General features: G+C 40.3%; 1 protein-coding gene across 1 annotated transcript; it reads left to right on the plus strand.

Annotated features, from left to right (window-relative positions):
- Nucleotides 1–9326: 9326 nt before the first annotated feature.
- Nucleotides 9327–19222, plus strand: OOSP2 (oocyte secreted protein 2). Its single transcript, XM_061121879.1, is given in 5 exon segments — nt 9327–9485; nt 10514–10626; nt 14039–14121; nt 14124–14182; nt 19046–19222. Coding segments are annotated over 5 exon segments (591 nt in total).
- Nucleotides 19223–19738: the final 516 nt, after the last annotated feature.

Below are 19738 nucleotides of genomic sequence, written 5' to 3' on the forward strand. Positions count from 1 at the left end.
GCCATTAGCCTGGGAACATGAGTTTTGGGAAAGTTCCCACTGCCTTCACTGGTAAGGGGGCTCACCATGCCTAAACTGTTTGTGCAAAATGTTGAATACTACTTGTTTTCCCTCTGGGAACTGGAATTCTGGCATGTGCTGGTCAGAGGATGGTTAGGTGATCAGCTCCTAATACAAACCCTCAACACTGGGTCTGTGATGACCTTGCTTGGTGGATAACATCTCACACACTGTCACACCCGTTGAAGGAGGAATTAACACATTCTGTGTCCCTCCTCTGGGTTTTGTTCAACTCACAAGTCAAACAATTGCATAATCTTCATGCTTTGATACATAGTAGAAATGCTTCATTCATACTTTCCATTTTTTTTGAAGTTTTAAAATCTTTTAATAGTTCATCACACAGTATTTTAAAAAAATACTTGGACCTTTTAACTTTGTTGATCTACAGATAGAATTAAGAGTAATTTCAAGGGAAGAAATGTGCTTAAGTTATGGCTAGGTAAGATACCTATTCAAAACAAAGTTGTTCCTACTATAATCAAGCAAATTTTATACACAACTAGTTTGGGATACCGGAGAAGGCAATGGCACCCCACTCCAGTACTCTTGTCTGGAAAATCCCATGGACGGAGGAGCTGGGCTGCAGTCCATGGGGTCGCTAGGAGTCAGACTCGACTGAGTGATTTCACTTTCACTTTTCACTTTCATGCATTGGAGATGGAAATGGCAGCCCACTCCAGTGTTCTTGCCTGGAGAATCCCAGGGATGGGGGAGCCTGGTGGGCTGTGGTTTATGGGGTCGCACAGAGTCGGACACAACTGAAGCGACTTAGCAGCAGCAGTTTGGGATATGACCTTTATTGAGCTTATCCACCAGAGTGGAAATAATGTCTGTACAAAACCAAATGTTTGTTACTATAACTTCTGCATCACAATTAAAATCCAAACAGTTTTTTTAAAAACAGTCAACTCAATCAAAACCCACCACTTCAGAATCAATAGCTTCTTTGAAGCCACAGTAACACTTCAATAAGGTTAAGACTCCAATGCAGAAATTTGGTTGGTTGGAAAGCTAATTAAACTTCCAACTTGCTCAAATAGAATTACAAAAAGGCAAAATGTGCTTTTCACAGGGATACAGTCCACTGGAGTCACCAACATTGGGCCACTGTTAAGAGTATTTGGAGGCCTGTGACAACAAGGAATCCAGGCATCCTTTAGACCTTCTTCCATCCTTTCTTCCCGATAGAGATCTGTGGGTGTGCCGAACGACACCACCACCAGCAGCTGTAGCCTTGATGAGAGAGTCCAATTCATCTCCACGAATAGCAAGTGCAAATGACGAGGGGTAACACGCTTCACCTGCGAGTTTTTCGATGCATTTCCTGCCAATCAAGGACCTCTGCAGCAGGAACTCCAGGACGGCTGCGCTGTGCACGGCGGCCGTCGCGTCCACACGTCCACGGCTGATCATCCTAGATTTCAGGTGTCGATGAATACGGTCCCCCGTGAACGTCCCGAATTCTGCTGCGGCTCAAACCAGTGGGGCAGAGAAAGGGCCAGACACCTCGAGAACCTGCCGCCTGCTCCTTCCTCGCCCCGCGATTCAAACTACCCATACTTTCCATTTTATCATGCAGAATATTGAACAGACATGTACTCAAGAGCCAGTCAACACTTAGTAAAAGGAATAATTTTTACAGCTTTGACTGTTAAGTGAAACTGGCTTCTCCCCTTTCTACCTTGAGTACCTATGTGGTGGTGAAGCACAGTGATGACTTACAGCTCCCTGCCACAGAAATTTTACAAATATGCTTTAAAAATGCTTAAAAAATGACTTGTATGCACTATCTGCTTTATCCACTTTACCTTATATTGAAATTATATTCAGTTATCTTGAAACTCAGTTATGTTGAAATTCTGTTATCTTCACAGCAAAATTTGGTATTAAAATTGGAATATCAGGAAAATGGACTTTGTTTATTTTTGTGACTTCGAGAAATCCTCGGAACATTGCACAGGGCTTCCCTGGTGTCTCAGGCAGTAAAGAATTTGCCTGCAGTAGGGGAGACATAAAACCCCGGAATTCACTGTGCTTAAGTTTGAGAAAAATAATCATATGTTATATATTTTTTGTATGCTATTAATTATGGCCAGACTGGTTACATTTATCTCTTTTAATATTCAAGAAAAACTTAAAAGGTGGGTAATATTATTATCTCCTTTTCACAGAGTATGAACTTGAGCCTTCACTTGTTTAACCTTCCCAGATTTACATAAACCGAGAGTGAAGAAATTAGACTGTGATTCCAATTAAGCTCTTAACTGAAAAAACTAGATGCTTATAGTGGAATAATTTAAAAGATAAATGTAAAGTTTATGAATTTTAGATGGTAGAGATGTTAACAGCATCAGGAGAAAATTTTTAAAAAAAGAAAAAATTGTACAGACTTATCTTTTTCTTCAGTTCTCTTTCATTTTTGTAGTTAGTGATGGGAATCTCCAGGCTTTCTAGATGCAGGGCACTGTGTGAATCCCCACTCTGGGGTTTCATCATCCACTAGAGAGCTTGTTGTTGAAAACAGAAGTCCTTTTCTTGTCATGTAGGCAAGCCCTGGGCAAGTGCTTATTCGAGAGCAGATTGTAACATTAAAAGGGCTTCCCAGGTGGCACCAGAGGTAAAGTACCCACCTGCCAATGCAGGAGACATGGGACTCAGGTTTGATCTCTGGGTCAGGAGGATCCCCTGCAGGAGATCACGGCAACCTGCTCCTGTATTCTTGCCTGGAGAATCCCATGGACAGAGGAGCCTGGCGGGCTACAGTCCATAGGGTCACAACTGAAGCGACTTAGCATGCACACACACGTGTAGCATTAAAAATGTAATTCAGATGTCACTAAAAACAATCATATGCCTTCAACTCAGATTCTTTGAATTTTATTTGCTCTGAGCCTTGATTTCCAAGTTCACTTTAAAACTAAAAATGTCACAATTGATATTTTTAGAAAACATAAGAAAAATCTTTAGCTGGAACTTTGATTCCAATTATTAAAATGAATGTATATTGTATATAAAATTATGTATGTAAAACATAAAAGGAAAAAATATATATTTAGCCTTATTAGATTAGCCATGTGATATAAGCAAATAATTTTAAGGCTTGACTTGAATGCTGTAACTAAAACAATCTATGGAAGAATCAGCAGAGATGAATTTGCAAATTTTCCTGAGGCCAAGAAAGATGCTTTTTCTTAGATCTCTGTCTCCTCTTAAGACTCCCTGGAAAAGACCTTGATGCTGGGAAAGATTGAAGGCAAAAGGAGAAGGGGGCAGCAGAGGGTGAGATGGTTGGGTGGCATCACTTACTCAATGGAAATGAATTTGAGCAAACTCTGGGAGACACTGAAGGACAGGGGGAGCTGGCATGCTGCAGTCCGTGGGGTCGCAAAAAGCTGGACATGACTTAGTGACTGACTTAAATTCCTCCCAGGAATTTAAGTCACTTTATCTTCTTTGCTGCTGATTGTTCTACAGCCAAACCCATCGAAATTAAGAAATAGCAGTCTTCCATTTTAAAAAATGAACAATTTAGACTGTCCAGCCTATTAAATGACACCTGACAATTACCTAGTGAAGAGTTTTCTGTAATTAGCTTTTATCGGAAGTGTGTGCCTTGCCAGCCTCCTTGGCGATTTTAACAGGCCTCAGGCAGGCACAGTTATCAATTAGCACTTTTCCACTGATGCCTCTTTGAGCATCGGCGTTTGTGTAATCAGGAGCATCTCAGCCTTTAGGTGGCAGACACCATGGACACCCACCCCATGGGTGATCTAACTAAGGAGCAAAATGAAGGCATCTGATCTTGGGCTGCCATATAAAACCACGCAAGCCGTTACCACTTCCCGTTTCCCAAGAGTCCTGTACAGGGGTCTCTGTGGAGGTCTCTGTGACTTTAGAAATCTCCACTCTCCTTGCTGCCTGGATTTGGCCGTGCACTGAGAATGTCCGTGCTAAAAGCCTGGTTTTGGAGAAGGCTCTTGGAGGTTTACTCAGAATGATTCTCCATCTTTCCACGCAGCCTCTCTCCTCTCCCTGCAGATATTCAATCCTACCTTTTGCCAGAAGAGAAGTAATGTCAGCCCAACTGGACTTGAATCTGTATCCCAAGGACACGTTTTAACTTTCTAAATGTCTGAGATGTTTCTTCTGTGTTCTGGTCTTTCCTCTATCTGAATTCTCATTTGCAGCGATTCCTCAGAAACGGTCCCTGGCTCTATGTTTCAGGTTGCCCTTTCGAGCCCACTGCCATTACTAGTACTTGGTTGTATTGCCAGATACGTGATTGTGTCTTCACTGGCCTTCCTGCTGCCAGATCCCTCATAGCTCCCCCCTGAGGATGATACTGCTCTTTTCAAAAAATTCTATCTGACCTTCAGGTAAATTCATCAGCAGTTTTGCAAAGCCAACAAGATAAAGCTGAATCTGTTTGTTCTGTCTGTAGATTGAGTTGAATACCTTTCCTATTTTCCTGGAGCATTCTGGATGAGACAGCCGTCGCAGCAGACAGAACATAACCGCATACAACCCTGCCTGGCTTTTCCAGGTGAAGCTTATGTATTCTCATAGAACAAAAGTAGCCCAACGGCCAAGCGACGTGCAAGCACAGTGCTACAAGTGAGCTCAGCTGTTACACAACCATGCAAAGTCATTATTTACAGAACATGGGGCGGGAGGGCCTGCCTGGCGCCAGCTTGTTAATTCCCTCACAGATATGTAAATAAGCACTGTCATATAGAAAGTGAAAGTGAAGTCGCTCAGTCGTGTCCGACTCTTTGCGACCCCATGGACTGTAGCCTACCAGGCTCCTCCCTCCATGGGATTCTCCAAGGCAAGAATACTGGAGTGGGTTGCCGTTTCCTTCTCCAGGGGACCTTCCTGACTCAGGGATCGAACCTGGGTCTCCCGCATTGCAGGCGGATGCTTTAACCTCTGAGCCAGCAGGGAAGCCCAAGGAGATAATAAATACGGTTAACCTCTTTGACACATGACTGTCTTACTCAGAGTCAGGTTAAACTTTCTTGTGAGAAGTATGAGATATTAAAATATTGGTGGCAGATGGTCATTTTTTAAAGTTTATCTTTTTTACACAAGTTAAAAGGTTATATTACCCTTAGAGCCATTACAAATGAGTGGTTCCATTCCCCGTGTTGTGCGGTACATCCTTGTAGCCTGTCTTACACCCGATAGTTGTACCTCTCACTCCCCCACCCCTATATGGCCCTTCCGCCTCCCCCACATAACCACTAATTCTCTATATCTGTGAGGCTGCCTCTTTTTTTTTTCACTCGTTTGTTGTATTTTTTAGGTTCCACATAGAAGTGATATATGGTATTTGTCTTTCTATGTATGACTGACTTTACTTAGCATAATGCCCTCCAAGTCCATCCATGTTGCTAGAAATGGGAACAGTTAACTCTATTTTATGGCTGAGTAGTATTCCTTTGAATATATATGACATCTTCTTTATCCATTCATCTGTTTGTGTCCAGCTCTTTGAGACCCCTTGGACTATAGTCTGTGGGTCTCCTCTGTCCATGGGGTTCTTCAGGCAAGAATACTGGAGTGGGTTGCCATTTTCTCCTCAAGGGGATCTTCCCAACCCAGGGATCAAACCAGCACCTCCTGTGTCTCCTACATTGCGTGCGGATCTTTACTGCTCAGCCACAAGGGAAGCCCAGTTCGTGATGCTGAGGTTGCTTTCGTACCTTGGCAATTGTAAATAATGCTGCTATCAAGATTGAGGTGCATGTATCTTTTTGAATTAATGTGTTTTTTTTTCTCTCTCTCTGTGTGTGTGTGTATATATATATATATATATATGTATATATATATCAGATTGTTATTTTTAAGACACTTGTTTGACTAGTTCTTCCAACAACATTTACAGGGAGATAATTTAATGAGTTCTTGTTGTGGAAAAATTATCTGATTCTTAGCATTTTTATAGTTACCACATAAGGAGAGTTTACTAAGTATATCTGTCAAGAGTATTGAGTTGAGGTCAATCATGATTATGATTTGTGACTTACAGCATAAGTGAGTAATTTTTAGATAATATACAAATTCTAATTATAATGCATTATCAAGGTTAGCATCAGTGACAAGCTATCTAAATTGCATTAGGAAGAAAATCTTGCTTCCTAATAATTTTTCTGATCATATACTCATCCACTGCATACTCATTCACCACATGTTTTCCAAATGCAGCCTTTAAGTATGGCTTTAGACTTTGAACCCCTTACCAACTTACTCATCACCTTACATTCTTTGGCTTCCCTGGTGCCTCAGTGGTGAAGAATTTGCCTGCAGTGTGGGTAGACATGGGTTTGATTCCTGGGTTGGGAGGATCCCATGGAGAAGGGATGGCTTCCCACTCCAGTTTTCTTGCCTGGAAAATCCCATGGGCAGAGGAGCCTTGTAGGCTACAGTCCATGAGGTCGCAAAGAATCGGACATGACTGAGTGACTCACTCTTCATTTTCTTATATTCTTCAAGTAGGAGATACTACTAGTTATCACTCCTATTATTGCTGCTTTGCTATTTGATTTTTTTCCTCCTCCTTTAAAGACATGCTTATGAAGGGCTGGAGGCATTGGTCAGACTTCAGCAGTGACTGAGTTACTTATTTGTGGGATAAGAGAATACTACCTTTGCTTATTTTCTGGGTTTTGTTAGGTTCCCAGAAGAGAATTGATACAGTAACTAAGGAGACCTATGACAGTCTAGGAAATTTGTCTTAAATGTCACTCCAAGCCACTGTAGCTTAACTTCCCAGTTACTTTTCCAAGGTAGAATCCTTCCCGTGAGCACACTTTTGTTTAACCATTTCAGCCCAGTCCACATCTTGGTCTGAAGCTTCAAGTACAGTCAGCCTAGTTGTCAGAACCTATCACTCTAGCTGACTGTGGATCTTCACTCTGGTGGCATTCACTGACTCAAGTATACTGTGTTGCAGTTTACCAGTTTCTTTTAAGCTAACAATTGAGTGTCTGCAGCATTCAAGCCCTGTCCAGCCAGCAGCAAGAACTCTGTCTTTCTGTACGTGGGGTTACCAGTCACACCTTCACTCTCCTGCCCTTCCATTTTCTTCTTTGTTTTTAATTTCTTACTGGAGTATGAAAAATGAAAGTTCTAGTTGCTCCGACTAGAAAGTTGTGTCAGACTCTTTGCCACCCCACGAACTGTAGCCCGCCAGGCTCCTCTGTCCATGGGCTTCTCCAGGCAAGAACACTGGAGCGGGTTGCCATCCCTTTCTCCACTTATTAGCATATCTGCTTTACGATGTTCTGTTAGTTCTGACCGCACAGCAGAACGCACCAGCCGTACACACACGAGCATCCCCTCCGTTTGGACTTCTTCCCTCTCAGGCCACCGCAGTGCGTTGAGTAGTGGTCCCAGGTCTGTACATTATGCCCTCATTAGTTATCTGTTTTATACACAGTATCGGAATTTCTTCTTTAAGAAAGGGGAGGGCTTCAATTTCTGCTCATGTAGCAGTCCTGCATGAAGATAGTAGTGTCAGCAAGGGCTACAATTAAAGTATACGTATGTATTCTGCTTCACTGTGAACACAATTCGGATATGAACCCGATGCTCAAGCACTGACTTGCTCTAGCTTGGATGATAGGTTATCACAGTTGCTTATTTGTTGTTTCGTCACTCAGCTGTGGCCAACTCTTTGCCATCCCTTGGACTGTAGCCCGCCAGGCTCCTCTGTCCATTGGATTTCTCAGGCGAGAGTACTGAAGTGGGTTGCTATTTCCTATTAATGTCAGAATAAGAAGATAATATGTAGGCCCTGTTACTCTAGCTTTTGTAAAACAGGAGGTTGTATCAGATGAGTTTGAAAGTCATGTTTTGAGTTGTGATTCTAATGCCTTAATAAATATAGGACAGATGCTGGCTGTCTGAGAACAGCCTATTTCCTTGGAAAAAATCTTTTAAAAATGTTTCTCTCATTGGTGTCAATAGATATATAAGGTTTGTATTGTGATTTGCTTCTTTTTCACAACTGTTTTTTCATTTATATATTTACAGGTATAACTATAATTTTCCATGTTGTATAGAAGTTGATTGTATAAATACAATATAATTTATTTCTTCATTTTGCTGTTATTCATTTGGCCTGGAATATTTCATTCATTCATTTTTTTTACATTACATTTCATTTAGCTTTGAACACTTGTTCATTTACATTATGATTGCTAATATACTTGCAACATATTGCTTTTATCTTTTTTGGTTTGTTTTGTCTTTTCTGCTGCTGCTGCTGCTGCTAAGTCGCTTCAGTCATGTCTGACTCTTTGGGATCCCAGGGGCTGTAGCCTACCAGGCTCCTCTGTCCATGGGATTTTCCAGGCAAGAGTATTGGAGTGGGTTGTCATTTGTCTTTTCTAGGTTACTTGAAATTTGCTTACTTCTGTCCACTCTATTCTGTTCTTAAGGAAGATTTGCAATCTTGTCTATTATGCCCTCCCAGCTACTGATCATACATCTTTAAATACTAAAGCTAGTAAGTCTTTGCTTTCCATCTGAACAGTAGAAGGAACTATGAAACTCAACTCTGGTTATCCCCTGAAAACCTCTCATTAACGACTGTCTAGCACAGTCAGAATGCAGTACACTTTTGTTTCATTTCCACGGGAAAAATGACTCAATTAGGAATAGTGATTATTATTGATTTACTGAAGTTTTCAGTGCAGAGAAGAAGAAAGGGTTTTACATTAAAACTTTCATGAAACTTCCAGACATGGATTTTCCCTATTCAGACGATTTCCTCTTGTGAACATGACTGTATCTGGTTCTGGTTGCTATAAATATGAATCCTACCTTATCCTTTCCCCTCTTTAAGCTTATTACTTGGAATGCATCACTCCTCTTCGAATGCATTGCAATTTATCACAATACTTCTGTCCCCTTATGTGTAACCCTAACTGTATCATTCTCTTTGGAATCTAATTCCTTTAAGAGGAAACAGAGAGCTGAAAGATGATGATGTTCTTATGCACTGATTTTTATTTCCCTGTGAAATAACTGAAATTTACATATTTGAGGACAGAATTATGCAGATATTTGGGAGAGTTGTGGTAATATGAAAACCCTTTACATGCTGTTCTTGAAGTTGTTATTACCTTTACCAGAGAAAGAAACGTTGTTTAATTAATCACAAAGTATGGTTGAATATTCTTTGGGTTCTCCCTTAAGATAAATACGCAGCTGACATTTTCTCATATGATTCTTTCTGCAGTGAAAGTAAGCTGTTCATGGACTGGGTGATGGTCTCTGTTAGCCCATGTGCATACAGAAATTGGTATATATTTGCTGATAAATTATATCTGGGATCGGTTTGCCCCATGACTCGGGTACAAACATATGTGTATGATTTTATATATCCTGTCTATGAATGTGGGGTCAGGATAAAGGTAAGAATAATGCTTATCTGTTAAAAAAATAACTTCTAGATTTTTTTTTTCAGAATTTTCTGCCTGGTGCTAAAATTATTGTCCTGTTTTTTTTTTTTTTTCTTCTTTAAGACCAAATTTTGCTTCCTTTTATGGTAAGGTAGGGGACTATGTAGTTCCTTAGTTACTGAATATTGATCCTCTCTAGCCACAAGATCTTATAGCACAGATTTCCAGACAGGTCAGTGAACTGATTTTAAGTCTTTTGGGGCTATTTTTGTATTTCACTAAAGCTTAAGAGACGGTTTAAATTCCATTCTCTGTTCCTAATGTGGGAGGTCACTAGCTCTGGGAAGATCTTTCATATTCAACAATAGATAGCCATGCTCTGTGAGGATGTGTGTGTATATGGGGACTAGAATAAAATGTGGAATAAAATCTCTAAATTATTTTGCAAGACACAAATCTTAAAACTGTGTTGTTATCCTGGGATATTACCTTTTCATTGATTCCCAGATGTAAACAGCTTACAGTTTATGCTACAGAAGTATTTGGGGCCAATGCCTAATTACAACAGTCACCTATGAAATAGATGTCATCTTTATCTTACACATGAGAGACCTAGAGCCTTGGGAGGCGTTTTAACAATTTGCCCAGGGATGCAGAGCCTGTCGCTGGTTAGCTGATAACGCCAAACATAGAAGAGTCCCTTTCAAAGCTTATGTTTGAAGCCACTCTGTTATTTGATTTCCACATCGTCTTTTTCAGAAACTTGTGACACTAGTGAAAACCTTTTCGTTAATGAATGATGAAGATTTCCGAGTAACAGTTTGCTTGCTCCTATGCACTATTCAGACTTTTTCCAGGTGCTTCGAATCTACTCTCACAGATAACCCTTCTCTCTGGTCCCCGCGGGTTGTCGGATTTTGTGTGGGCCTGAAAGTCAGTAGCCATTGCTGCGATCTTGAATATTTTTCTACGTCCTATTCATGTGTGGGTTTGCCTCCTGTGTTACTAGAGATGTCTGCTTAACCTTTGTGCTCTTCTAGGTTGTTTCAGAGGAGGCGCTCCTTTTTCAAACAGAGCTATACTTTAACCCTAGGCATACACGTTACAGCCCTCAGAAAACCCCTCTGGAGTGTTCTGCCTCTTGCTGAGGCCAGTGGATCAGATCCTTGGATGTTAGTTTCTCCCTTACTTACCAGATGCTTCTGCAGAGGCATAGGTTGTAGAGACTATGACAAGACTCGCCTATAAGCATAAGGCCAAACACCAAATTAGCACTTGAAATATTCTGAGTATGTTTAAAAATTTTTTTAATGTAATATTAATTTTAGAATAAAAACTTGAAACAATCTTGTGTACCTAGATTATTCTACAGTAACTGAACTGCAAAGCAAATTGTTAGTCACCTTAGTAAATGGAAGAATCAAGCATGATATTATCTTTCAATGTGTTCTTCTTCATAATATTTTTTTCTGATATATTTTATGGTCCAATTCCATGATAGGAGAGTAAATGACTAAAAAGTTTAGAGAAAACCAATTTTTCATTTTAATACTAACCCGTGAACATATATGAAAGGAAAGGCTTGTCAGACTGTATTTGAATGTACTTTGCAATTTTGTGGAACTGAGAGATTGAATCCCAAAAGGATATAGTATATCCTGACACACTTTCACCATGTCTCTGAAATAGTTACATTGAGTGCCATACATCTGAGTGACAAATTTTAGAAACCACCTGAAAACCACAAGGAAAATTATCCTTGTTTTGTTGTTGTCCAGTCGCTCAGCCGTGTCCGACCCTTTGTGACCCCACGGACGGCAGCACGCCAGGCTTCCCTGTCCTTCACTATCTCCTGGAGTCCACCCAAACCCATGTCCACTGAGTCGGTGATGCCATCCAACCATCTCATCCTCTGTCACCCTCATCTCCTCCTGCCTTCAATCTTTCCCAACATCAGGGTCTTTTCCAATGAGTTGGCTCTTTGCATCAGGTGGCCAAAGTATCGGAGCTTCATCTTCAGCATCATCCTTCCAGTGAATGGTCAGGGTTGATTTCCTTCAGGATTGACTGGTTTCATCTCCTTGCAGTCCAAGGGACTCTACAGAGTCTTCTCCAGCACCACAGTTCAAAAGCATCAATTCTTCAGCACTCAGCCTTCCTTTACAGTCCAACTCTCACATTCATACATGACTACTGGAAAAACCATAGCTTTGACTACATGGATCTTTGTCACCAAAGTGATATCTCTGCTTTTTAAAATGCTGTCTAGGTTTCTCATAACTTTTCTTCCAAGGAGCAAGTGTCTTTTAATTTCATAACTGCAGTCACCATCTGCAGTGATTTTTTGGAGCCTAAGAAAAAAATCTGTTAACTATTTTCACTTTTCCCCCTTCTATTTGCCATGAAGTAATGGGACCAGAGGCCATGATCTTAATTTTTTGAATGTTGAGTTTTAAGCCAGCTTTTTCACTCTCCACTTCTACCCTCATCTAGAGGCCCTTTAGTTCCTCTTCACTTTCTACCATTAGAGTGGCGTCATCTGCATATCTGAGGTTGTTGATATTCCTCCCAGCAATCTTGATTGCAGCTTGTGATTCATTCAGCCTGGCATTTCACATGATGTACTCTGCATATAAGTTAAGAAAAAAGCAGGGTGACAATATACAACCTTGATGTACTCCTTTCCCAATTTTGAGCCAGTCCATTGTTCCATGTCTGGTTCTAACTATTGCTTCTTGACTGGCATACAGGTTTCTCAGGAGACAGGTAAGGTGGTCTGAGATTCCCATCTCTTTAAGAAATTTTCAGTTTGCTGTGATCCACACAGTCAAAGGCTTTACTGTAGTCACTGAAGCAGAAGTAGATTTTTTTTTTTTTTAGAATTCCTTTGCTTTCTCTATGATCCAACAGATGTTATCGATTTGATTTCTGGTTCCTCTGCCTTTTCTAAATCCAGCTTGTACATCTGGAAGTTCTCAGTTCACATACTGTTGATGCCTAGCTTGAGGGATTTTGAGCATTACTTTGCTAGCATGAGAAATGAATGCAATTATACAGTTGTCTGAACATTCTTTGGCATTGCCCTTCTTTGGGATTGAATTGAAAACTGACCTTTTCCAGTCCTGTGGCCACTGATGAGTTTTCCTAATTTGCTGACATACTGAGTGCATCACTTTATCAGCATCATCTTTTATGATTTTAAATAGCTCAACTGGAATTCCATTACCTCTACTGGCTTTGTTTGCAGTAATGCTTCCTAAGTCCCACTTGACCTCACACTCATGGCTCTAGGTGAGTGACCACACCATCAAGGTTATGCAGGTCATGAAGACCTGTTTTACATAGTTCTTCTGTGTATTCTTGCCACCTCTTCTTAATCTCTAATGCTTTTGTTAGGTCCTTGCTGTTTCTGTCCTTTATTGTGCCCATTTTGCATGAAATGTTCTCTTGGTATCTCCAATTTTCTTGAAGAGATTTCTAGTTTTTCCCATCCTATTGTTGTTTAATATATGGAAATAGCTGACAAGGGCTTCTTGGGTGGCTTAGTGGTAAAGAATCTGCTGGCCAAGCAGGAGATGCAGGTTGAATCCCTGGGTTGGGAAGATCCCTTAGAGAAGGAAATGGCAACCCACTCCAGTATTATTTCCTAGGAAATCTCATGGACAGAGGAGTCTCATGGGCTATAGTCCATGGGGTCACAAAGAGTTGAGCATGACTTAGTGGCTAAACAACAATAGCTGACATGAAAAAAGAATTGAGCTTAGAGAAAATGTGCAATATATTTTAACATCATCAGGGTCCCTTTTTTAGAAGTGATGGAGAATTGGTATTTTTTATTATGGTAATATGTATGTAAGATGAAATTTTAGGGTATAGTGGCATTAAATACAATCACATTGTTGAACACTGTAGATCTTCCCTTTAACTTATCTTCACATGGAAAAACCAAGGCTAAGGGATTTAGTGATATTATGGGAAGTAGCTGACCCCTAAATAGAAAATAAGATTTGATTTTGTATACACACACACACTTTTATTCCTCTATGTTGGCCAATGCTTAGAATAATGTAAAAATGTTTAACCTAATCCCATGGGGCTGTTGCTTCTCCATATGCTACCAGATTAATAGTGATGACTAAAGCATTTCTATTTTGATCACAATTATTATACTGTTTGTGCCTATCATTCTTTAAAAAATGAAGACTAGGCTAACAAAGGTATATGATTAGGTTTTTGGTGCATGAATTTTACTGCTGTACACACACACACCACCTTCACCACCAATACACTGGGTCAGATTAAGCTTTTGACAACTTTTATTGTTCTCAGGATCCATTTATCTAAGTCTGTTTTACTGGGGACTTTGATACTCAACTAAGGCAAGCATTACAAATCATCTATTTTCTAGAGGGTACAGACCCTATGCTGCACCCATAAATCACCACATTGAAAATGATCACCATATTAAACAGTGGTGAACAATACCTTGGCCCCTGGTTCAGATTCAGGAAGAGCTGGTACCAAGCATGCCAGCCCTATCCGCTTTTTGTTTGTCTTCTCTATAGGAAGTCAGTGTGGCTGATGCCAGTTTCTACAGAAAATGAAATAAAATTGGATCCCAGCCCCTTCATTGCTGACTTTAAGACAACACCGAAGAGTTAGGATTATTAAATTCTAGCCAGACTGATTCCATACTTAACTTGAAATTGGTACCATGAATTGAATTGGAAAAACAATGGTTTTACAGACAACAAAACTGGTATAAACCTTTCCTTCAATATCTGATCGCTAAAACCCCTAATTCAGTGAAAGTCCTGTTTCAGTGAAGTTATATTTTTTAGACACTTCTGGGATGTGTTATTAATTTAATGTTAACTATTAGATAATTCTATTACCCATTTAAAATTTTTAGTTTTATAGAGTAGATTTAGCAGTAGGTCTTCAGTGATAATAATAGGATTTAACTGATATAAACTTCCAATAAATATTTTCTATTTCTTAAAATAAAAAAATAGAAATATACATGTGAATGTGCCAGAGCCTAAAATTTATCATATTAATTCCCTGGAAGATACTGTAGCTTGTGGGGGCTTTCTTTTTATTAATAAAGTTGAGTCCTAAAAGTATTTTATTATTAAAGAAGGAAATTAGATTTGTAGTCTAGAATTTAAGTAACCACTTCCTTAACTGAAATTGAAGGTCTTATTTTCCTTTATTTCTGATATGACTCTTCCACACTTGAAGTAATTGAAGTGGGCAACATGGAATCATCCTGTCACTTCAGGGCAATTTACTTAAACAGATGAATATTTATCACCACTTATAATGCTGTCTTCTTTTTCCTAAAAGAGAGAGTCTACCAATATAATAAAAAAGATCACTGATTTCAGGGAGAGTTCTTATATCAGTTACAAGGATTGAAATGTGCCATTTGTTATTCACTTGCACTTTAAAAATTTATGTTTTTTTTAATCTGAGTTGATTTGCAATGTTGTGTTACTTTCTCCTGTACCACAAAGAGAATCAGTTATCTATATACGTCCATCCTCTGTTTTTTAGATTCTTTTCCCACACAGATCATTACAGTATTGAGTATGGTTTCCTGTGTGTCTACTGCTTATTGAATGTACATTTTGGATGCAATATCCTTTTGAAAATAGATTTTGCCAAGGTATTTTTCATTTGGATTTCTTTTAAAGTGCTGCTATCTTATTGCCAACAAAGTGTTGTGTGTAGTTGTTTACATGATGGGAATCTATCTTTGGCATGTGTGTGTGTGTGTGTGTTTTGTCTGCATCTTCTGCATTGGCAGGCGGATTCTTTACCACTGAGCCACCTGGGAAGCCACACACACACACACACACACACACACACACACACCCCTATACACACACACACACACACATGCCTATACACACACACACATGTATACACACACACCCCTATACACACATATGTATACACACATATACACACATACACACACACCTATACACACATGTGTATACACACATATGCACACACACACGCCTATACACACACATACACACATATACACATACATATCTACACACACACATACACACACATATACACACACACCCCTATACACACACACACACACACATATACACACACACACATACACACACACACACACCTCTATACACACACATATGTATATACACACACACACACACACCCCTATACACACATATGTATACACACACACACACACCCCTATACACACATATGTATACACACACACACACCCCTATACACACACATACACACATACACACACACCCCTATACACACACATATGTATACACACACACACACACCCTATACACACATATGTATACACACACACACACATGCCTATACACACACACATGTATACACACACACCCCTATACACACATATGTATACACACATATACACACATACACACACACCTATACACACATGTGTATACACACATATGCACACACACACGCCTATACACACACATATACACACATATACACATACATATCTACACACACACATACACACACATATACACACACACCCCTATACACACACACACACACATATACACACACACACACACACACACAAACCCCTATACACCCACATATGTATATACACACACACACACACCCCTATACACACATATGTATACACACACACACACACCCCTATACACACATATGTATACACACACACACACCCCTATACACACACATACACACATACACACACACCCCTATACACACACATATGTATACACACACACACACACCCTATACACACATATGTATACACACACACATACACACACACCCCTATACACACACATATGTATACACACACACACACACACACACACACACACACACCCCTATACACACACATATATCTACACACACACAATGAAGAGGTAATCCTTTAGTAAGACTTAAGTGTGTCCGGCAATGTTACAAGCATGTTGCAACAATTTATTTAATCTTAATAGCCCTAAGACTTAAATATTACTATTCTAATTTTACAGATAAGAAAATAGGCATTAAATAATTTGCTTGAATCATGCAACTGGCCTCAAAGTTAGTGATCTGTTACCATTCTTGCAGAAAAAGGTTTCAGCTCTTCAACCACTGTGTATGATGGTCACTGTGGGCTTGTCACTCGTGTTAAAGTGCATTCCTATCTTGTCTAATTATTGAATTCTTATCATGAAAGGACGTTGAATTTTGTCAAATCTAACCACTTCTGTCTAGTTTAATATTGGATATTATATGGATATAAGATAGAAGTTTTCCTTCCACCTGGAAACTGATTCAGACCCCTAATTTTTTCAGATAGAAACCATGAAAGTTATAAGCATCTTCACCAGTTCATTCAGTCCTTTTGTTAATCTTTGTGAAGCCATCCGGTTTCTCATTAGAATACCAGGACATATCCAAATTTTAGGAATTCTATGTAATTTCCAGGATATCTATATTAGTAACATTTGCCATACAGTATAACCTGAGATTTATCACTCATTTGACTACACTTCCCATGTAATTACACATACCAAATGAACCTAATCAGGGGCCCTCTGAAGCACCCCAAAGTTAGCTAAAAGTCAAAAGTGCTTCATTAGAATTTGATTTAAGAAGATTTGTCAATAAATGTCAAAGGGGTTTAGAACACTCAGTTAGATAGGGTCGAAGGTCATTGTGAATCTTATTTTATTTGAAAATGACCTATTTATTCAATAAACTTTCAACACTTGGTTTAGCACAACCCTAGAAATTCAAGTTGCCCAAATGTGGAGAGACTATTTTAGACAGGCATTCCTAAAGCATAACAGACATTCCCAAAGCAAAATTATTCTTAACAGAGTTTATCTAAAATCTCCTCTCTTATTTACATTTTCTTTCCTTAGAAGTTTCTTCACTCCAGTTACTTTCCTTGCTGAAAAATTTGTAACAGATGTGTTATATTAAACCTATGCATAATGCTTAATATTAATGACTCTTAGACATGTCTATATTCGTTAGATCAAGAAACAAACATTAATACTAGGTATTTAATACTTAATATTTCCCAGTTCACAAGAACCTGAAATTCCTTTAGGTTAATTTCTTTTGGCAGGTTGATTCTTTGCCACTGAGCCACCTGGGAAGCCTTTCATTGTCTTAAAATTACACTAAATAATGTCACTTCTAGAAAGGCACGGTTTCCAAGCAATGACTTAAAACTTGCAGAATTATAAATTAGAAGCAAACACATTTAACATATTCCAAAATTTAGAGACCTTAGATAGTTAACTGATTGTTTTCCTCAATGAGAGTTTACAGAGGGGTTAAGATAACATAAAGGTACTGTCTCCAGAAGAGCATAATTTTAGTAAGTATGTGCACACCTCAGCATGGGTGGGTATAGGGGTAAAACCAACAATGCAAGTGCTGCTATTAAGCAACTGGATTAAGACAAATAAGCCTTGAGAAATACATCAATTTCCAAAGAGTCTGCTATGGTCCCGTGTAAATGAACAACTAGACTGTTGACTTTACTCACATAAAAATTTATTTTTTCATTTCAAAAATTAGCAACTTGAATTTTGAACTTGTTTACTTATTATGATATTTCAGCACCAAACTCTAGCCAGCCTCCTCGAAAACACTTCTTGTTGTAGTTAGGGGAAGTTGTACCCCAGGGGAGGAAATCTCAATGAATCTTCTTTGGGAAGCAGTTTCCTGTAGTCCTTCTCTCTAAGAAATTGAAGAAGTTTCTCATTTTCATAATTTATTGAGCGTGCACATGAAGGGCTTAGTTGCTGAGACCTCTGTGTGCATTCTGTCTCTAATCCTGATAACTGTTCTCTGAGGTGGGCACTAGGATCTGAAATTCACAAATGAGGTAACTGAGCTCCTATTGTTCATGTAACTTCCCTTCGGAGCTCTTTCTACAGCTCCAAATTTAAACAAGTGTGTTGAAAGGAACCGATTTGGGGAGGTTTGCTTCCTCATAACTCTTCCTTTTCCTCCTTCACGGCACTTTCTGCCCCTTCTTCTTTCTTCAGTATTTTATTCGCAGTGGCCCTGGTTAATATGAGGCAGGGAGGTCACAGCTTTTCCAACCACTGTTTTCGCATTTCTTTATGATTCCCGTTTGGTCTTCGCTATGTTCAGTCCCTTCCTTCAGTCCCAGGCAGTTCCTTCAGAACCCCTGCTCCGGCCTCTATTGGCAGCTGTCGACTTGAAAAATATTCACAGCCTGAAAGCTGAGTTATGTTCTATTTGATGGGAATTTTTAGGACTTCAAGCCCGGGAGGCAGCGTCTCAAGTAACCCTGAGAGAACCGCTCCAAAGAGGCAGGCGGGGAGGGGAAGCCACATTACGCAGAAGTTTTGCAGCGAAGGGCAGGTAGTCTGCATGCCAGAAGATGGTTGTTAATTAAAGGAGAGCCAGATGCCTCAAGTCAAGGCATTTAGCGCTTTTCTGTGTGTGAGAAGAGGCGAGTCTGGGCTCACTGAAACCATCCCTTCGGTGTGCCCCTCCCCTCTCTGGGCCATCAGCCTGTGCTCTCCCGTCCTGAGCACCCTCGGGCCTCACCAGCTCGCCATCAGCGGCGGCTCAGCCTCCGTGACACCCTTGGTTTACTGCCGTGGCAGGAAGCACTCTGCCCCTCACAGCCCAGCCGCAGAGCCCGTACAGAGCGCTTTCCCGGTGCTGGGCTCCTGCTCGCTTTATAGTCGGTGTCCCAGGGCCACAAGCCGCTTCCCAAGCTGGCCCTCGGTGATGGCATCGGGCCCGCTTGCTCCTGCCCGTGACCAGCTCCCCACTTGGCTCCGGTTTCTAGAACTAGGATCTCGCCTAGGTGGCTGTGAGCTTCCTTTTTCTCACAGACGTCCCTGCCCAACCTGGGGATCAGGGACACCACCCCAGTCCTGCACCGTCCCGTTGGGTCCTGGGGCCTCCTTAGGGGTCGTGTTTGGGATCCTCCCTTCCTCCCTCTCTCTTTGCTCTAATCTTCCCATCACCAATGTCAGGACATTTATTCTTTTAGGGTGACAATTTGCCTTCTAAACAGGGACGCTTCTGAGAGTGAAAGGAGGTGAAAGTAAGGCCCCACAGGCAGAAGAGGCAGGCCCGTGACCTCGCTAGACCCAGAGCCTGAGTTCTGCACACAGCTCGACCGGTCCCTGCGTGATGTTGGGAAAGCTGGCTGACATTTCTACGCCATTTTTCGGTTGTTTAGTCACTCAGTC

This window comes from Dama dama, chromosome 1 (assembly GCF_033118175.1).
Source record: "Dama dama isolate Ldn47 chromosome 1, ASM3311817v1, whole genome shotgun sequence".
In the NCBI taxonomy this organism is placed as follows: Eukaryota; Metazoa; Chordata; class Mammalia; order Artiodactyla; family Cervidae; genus Dama; species Dama dama.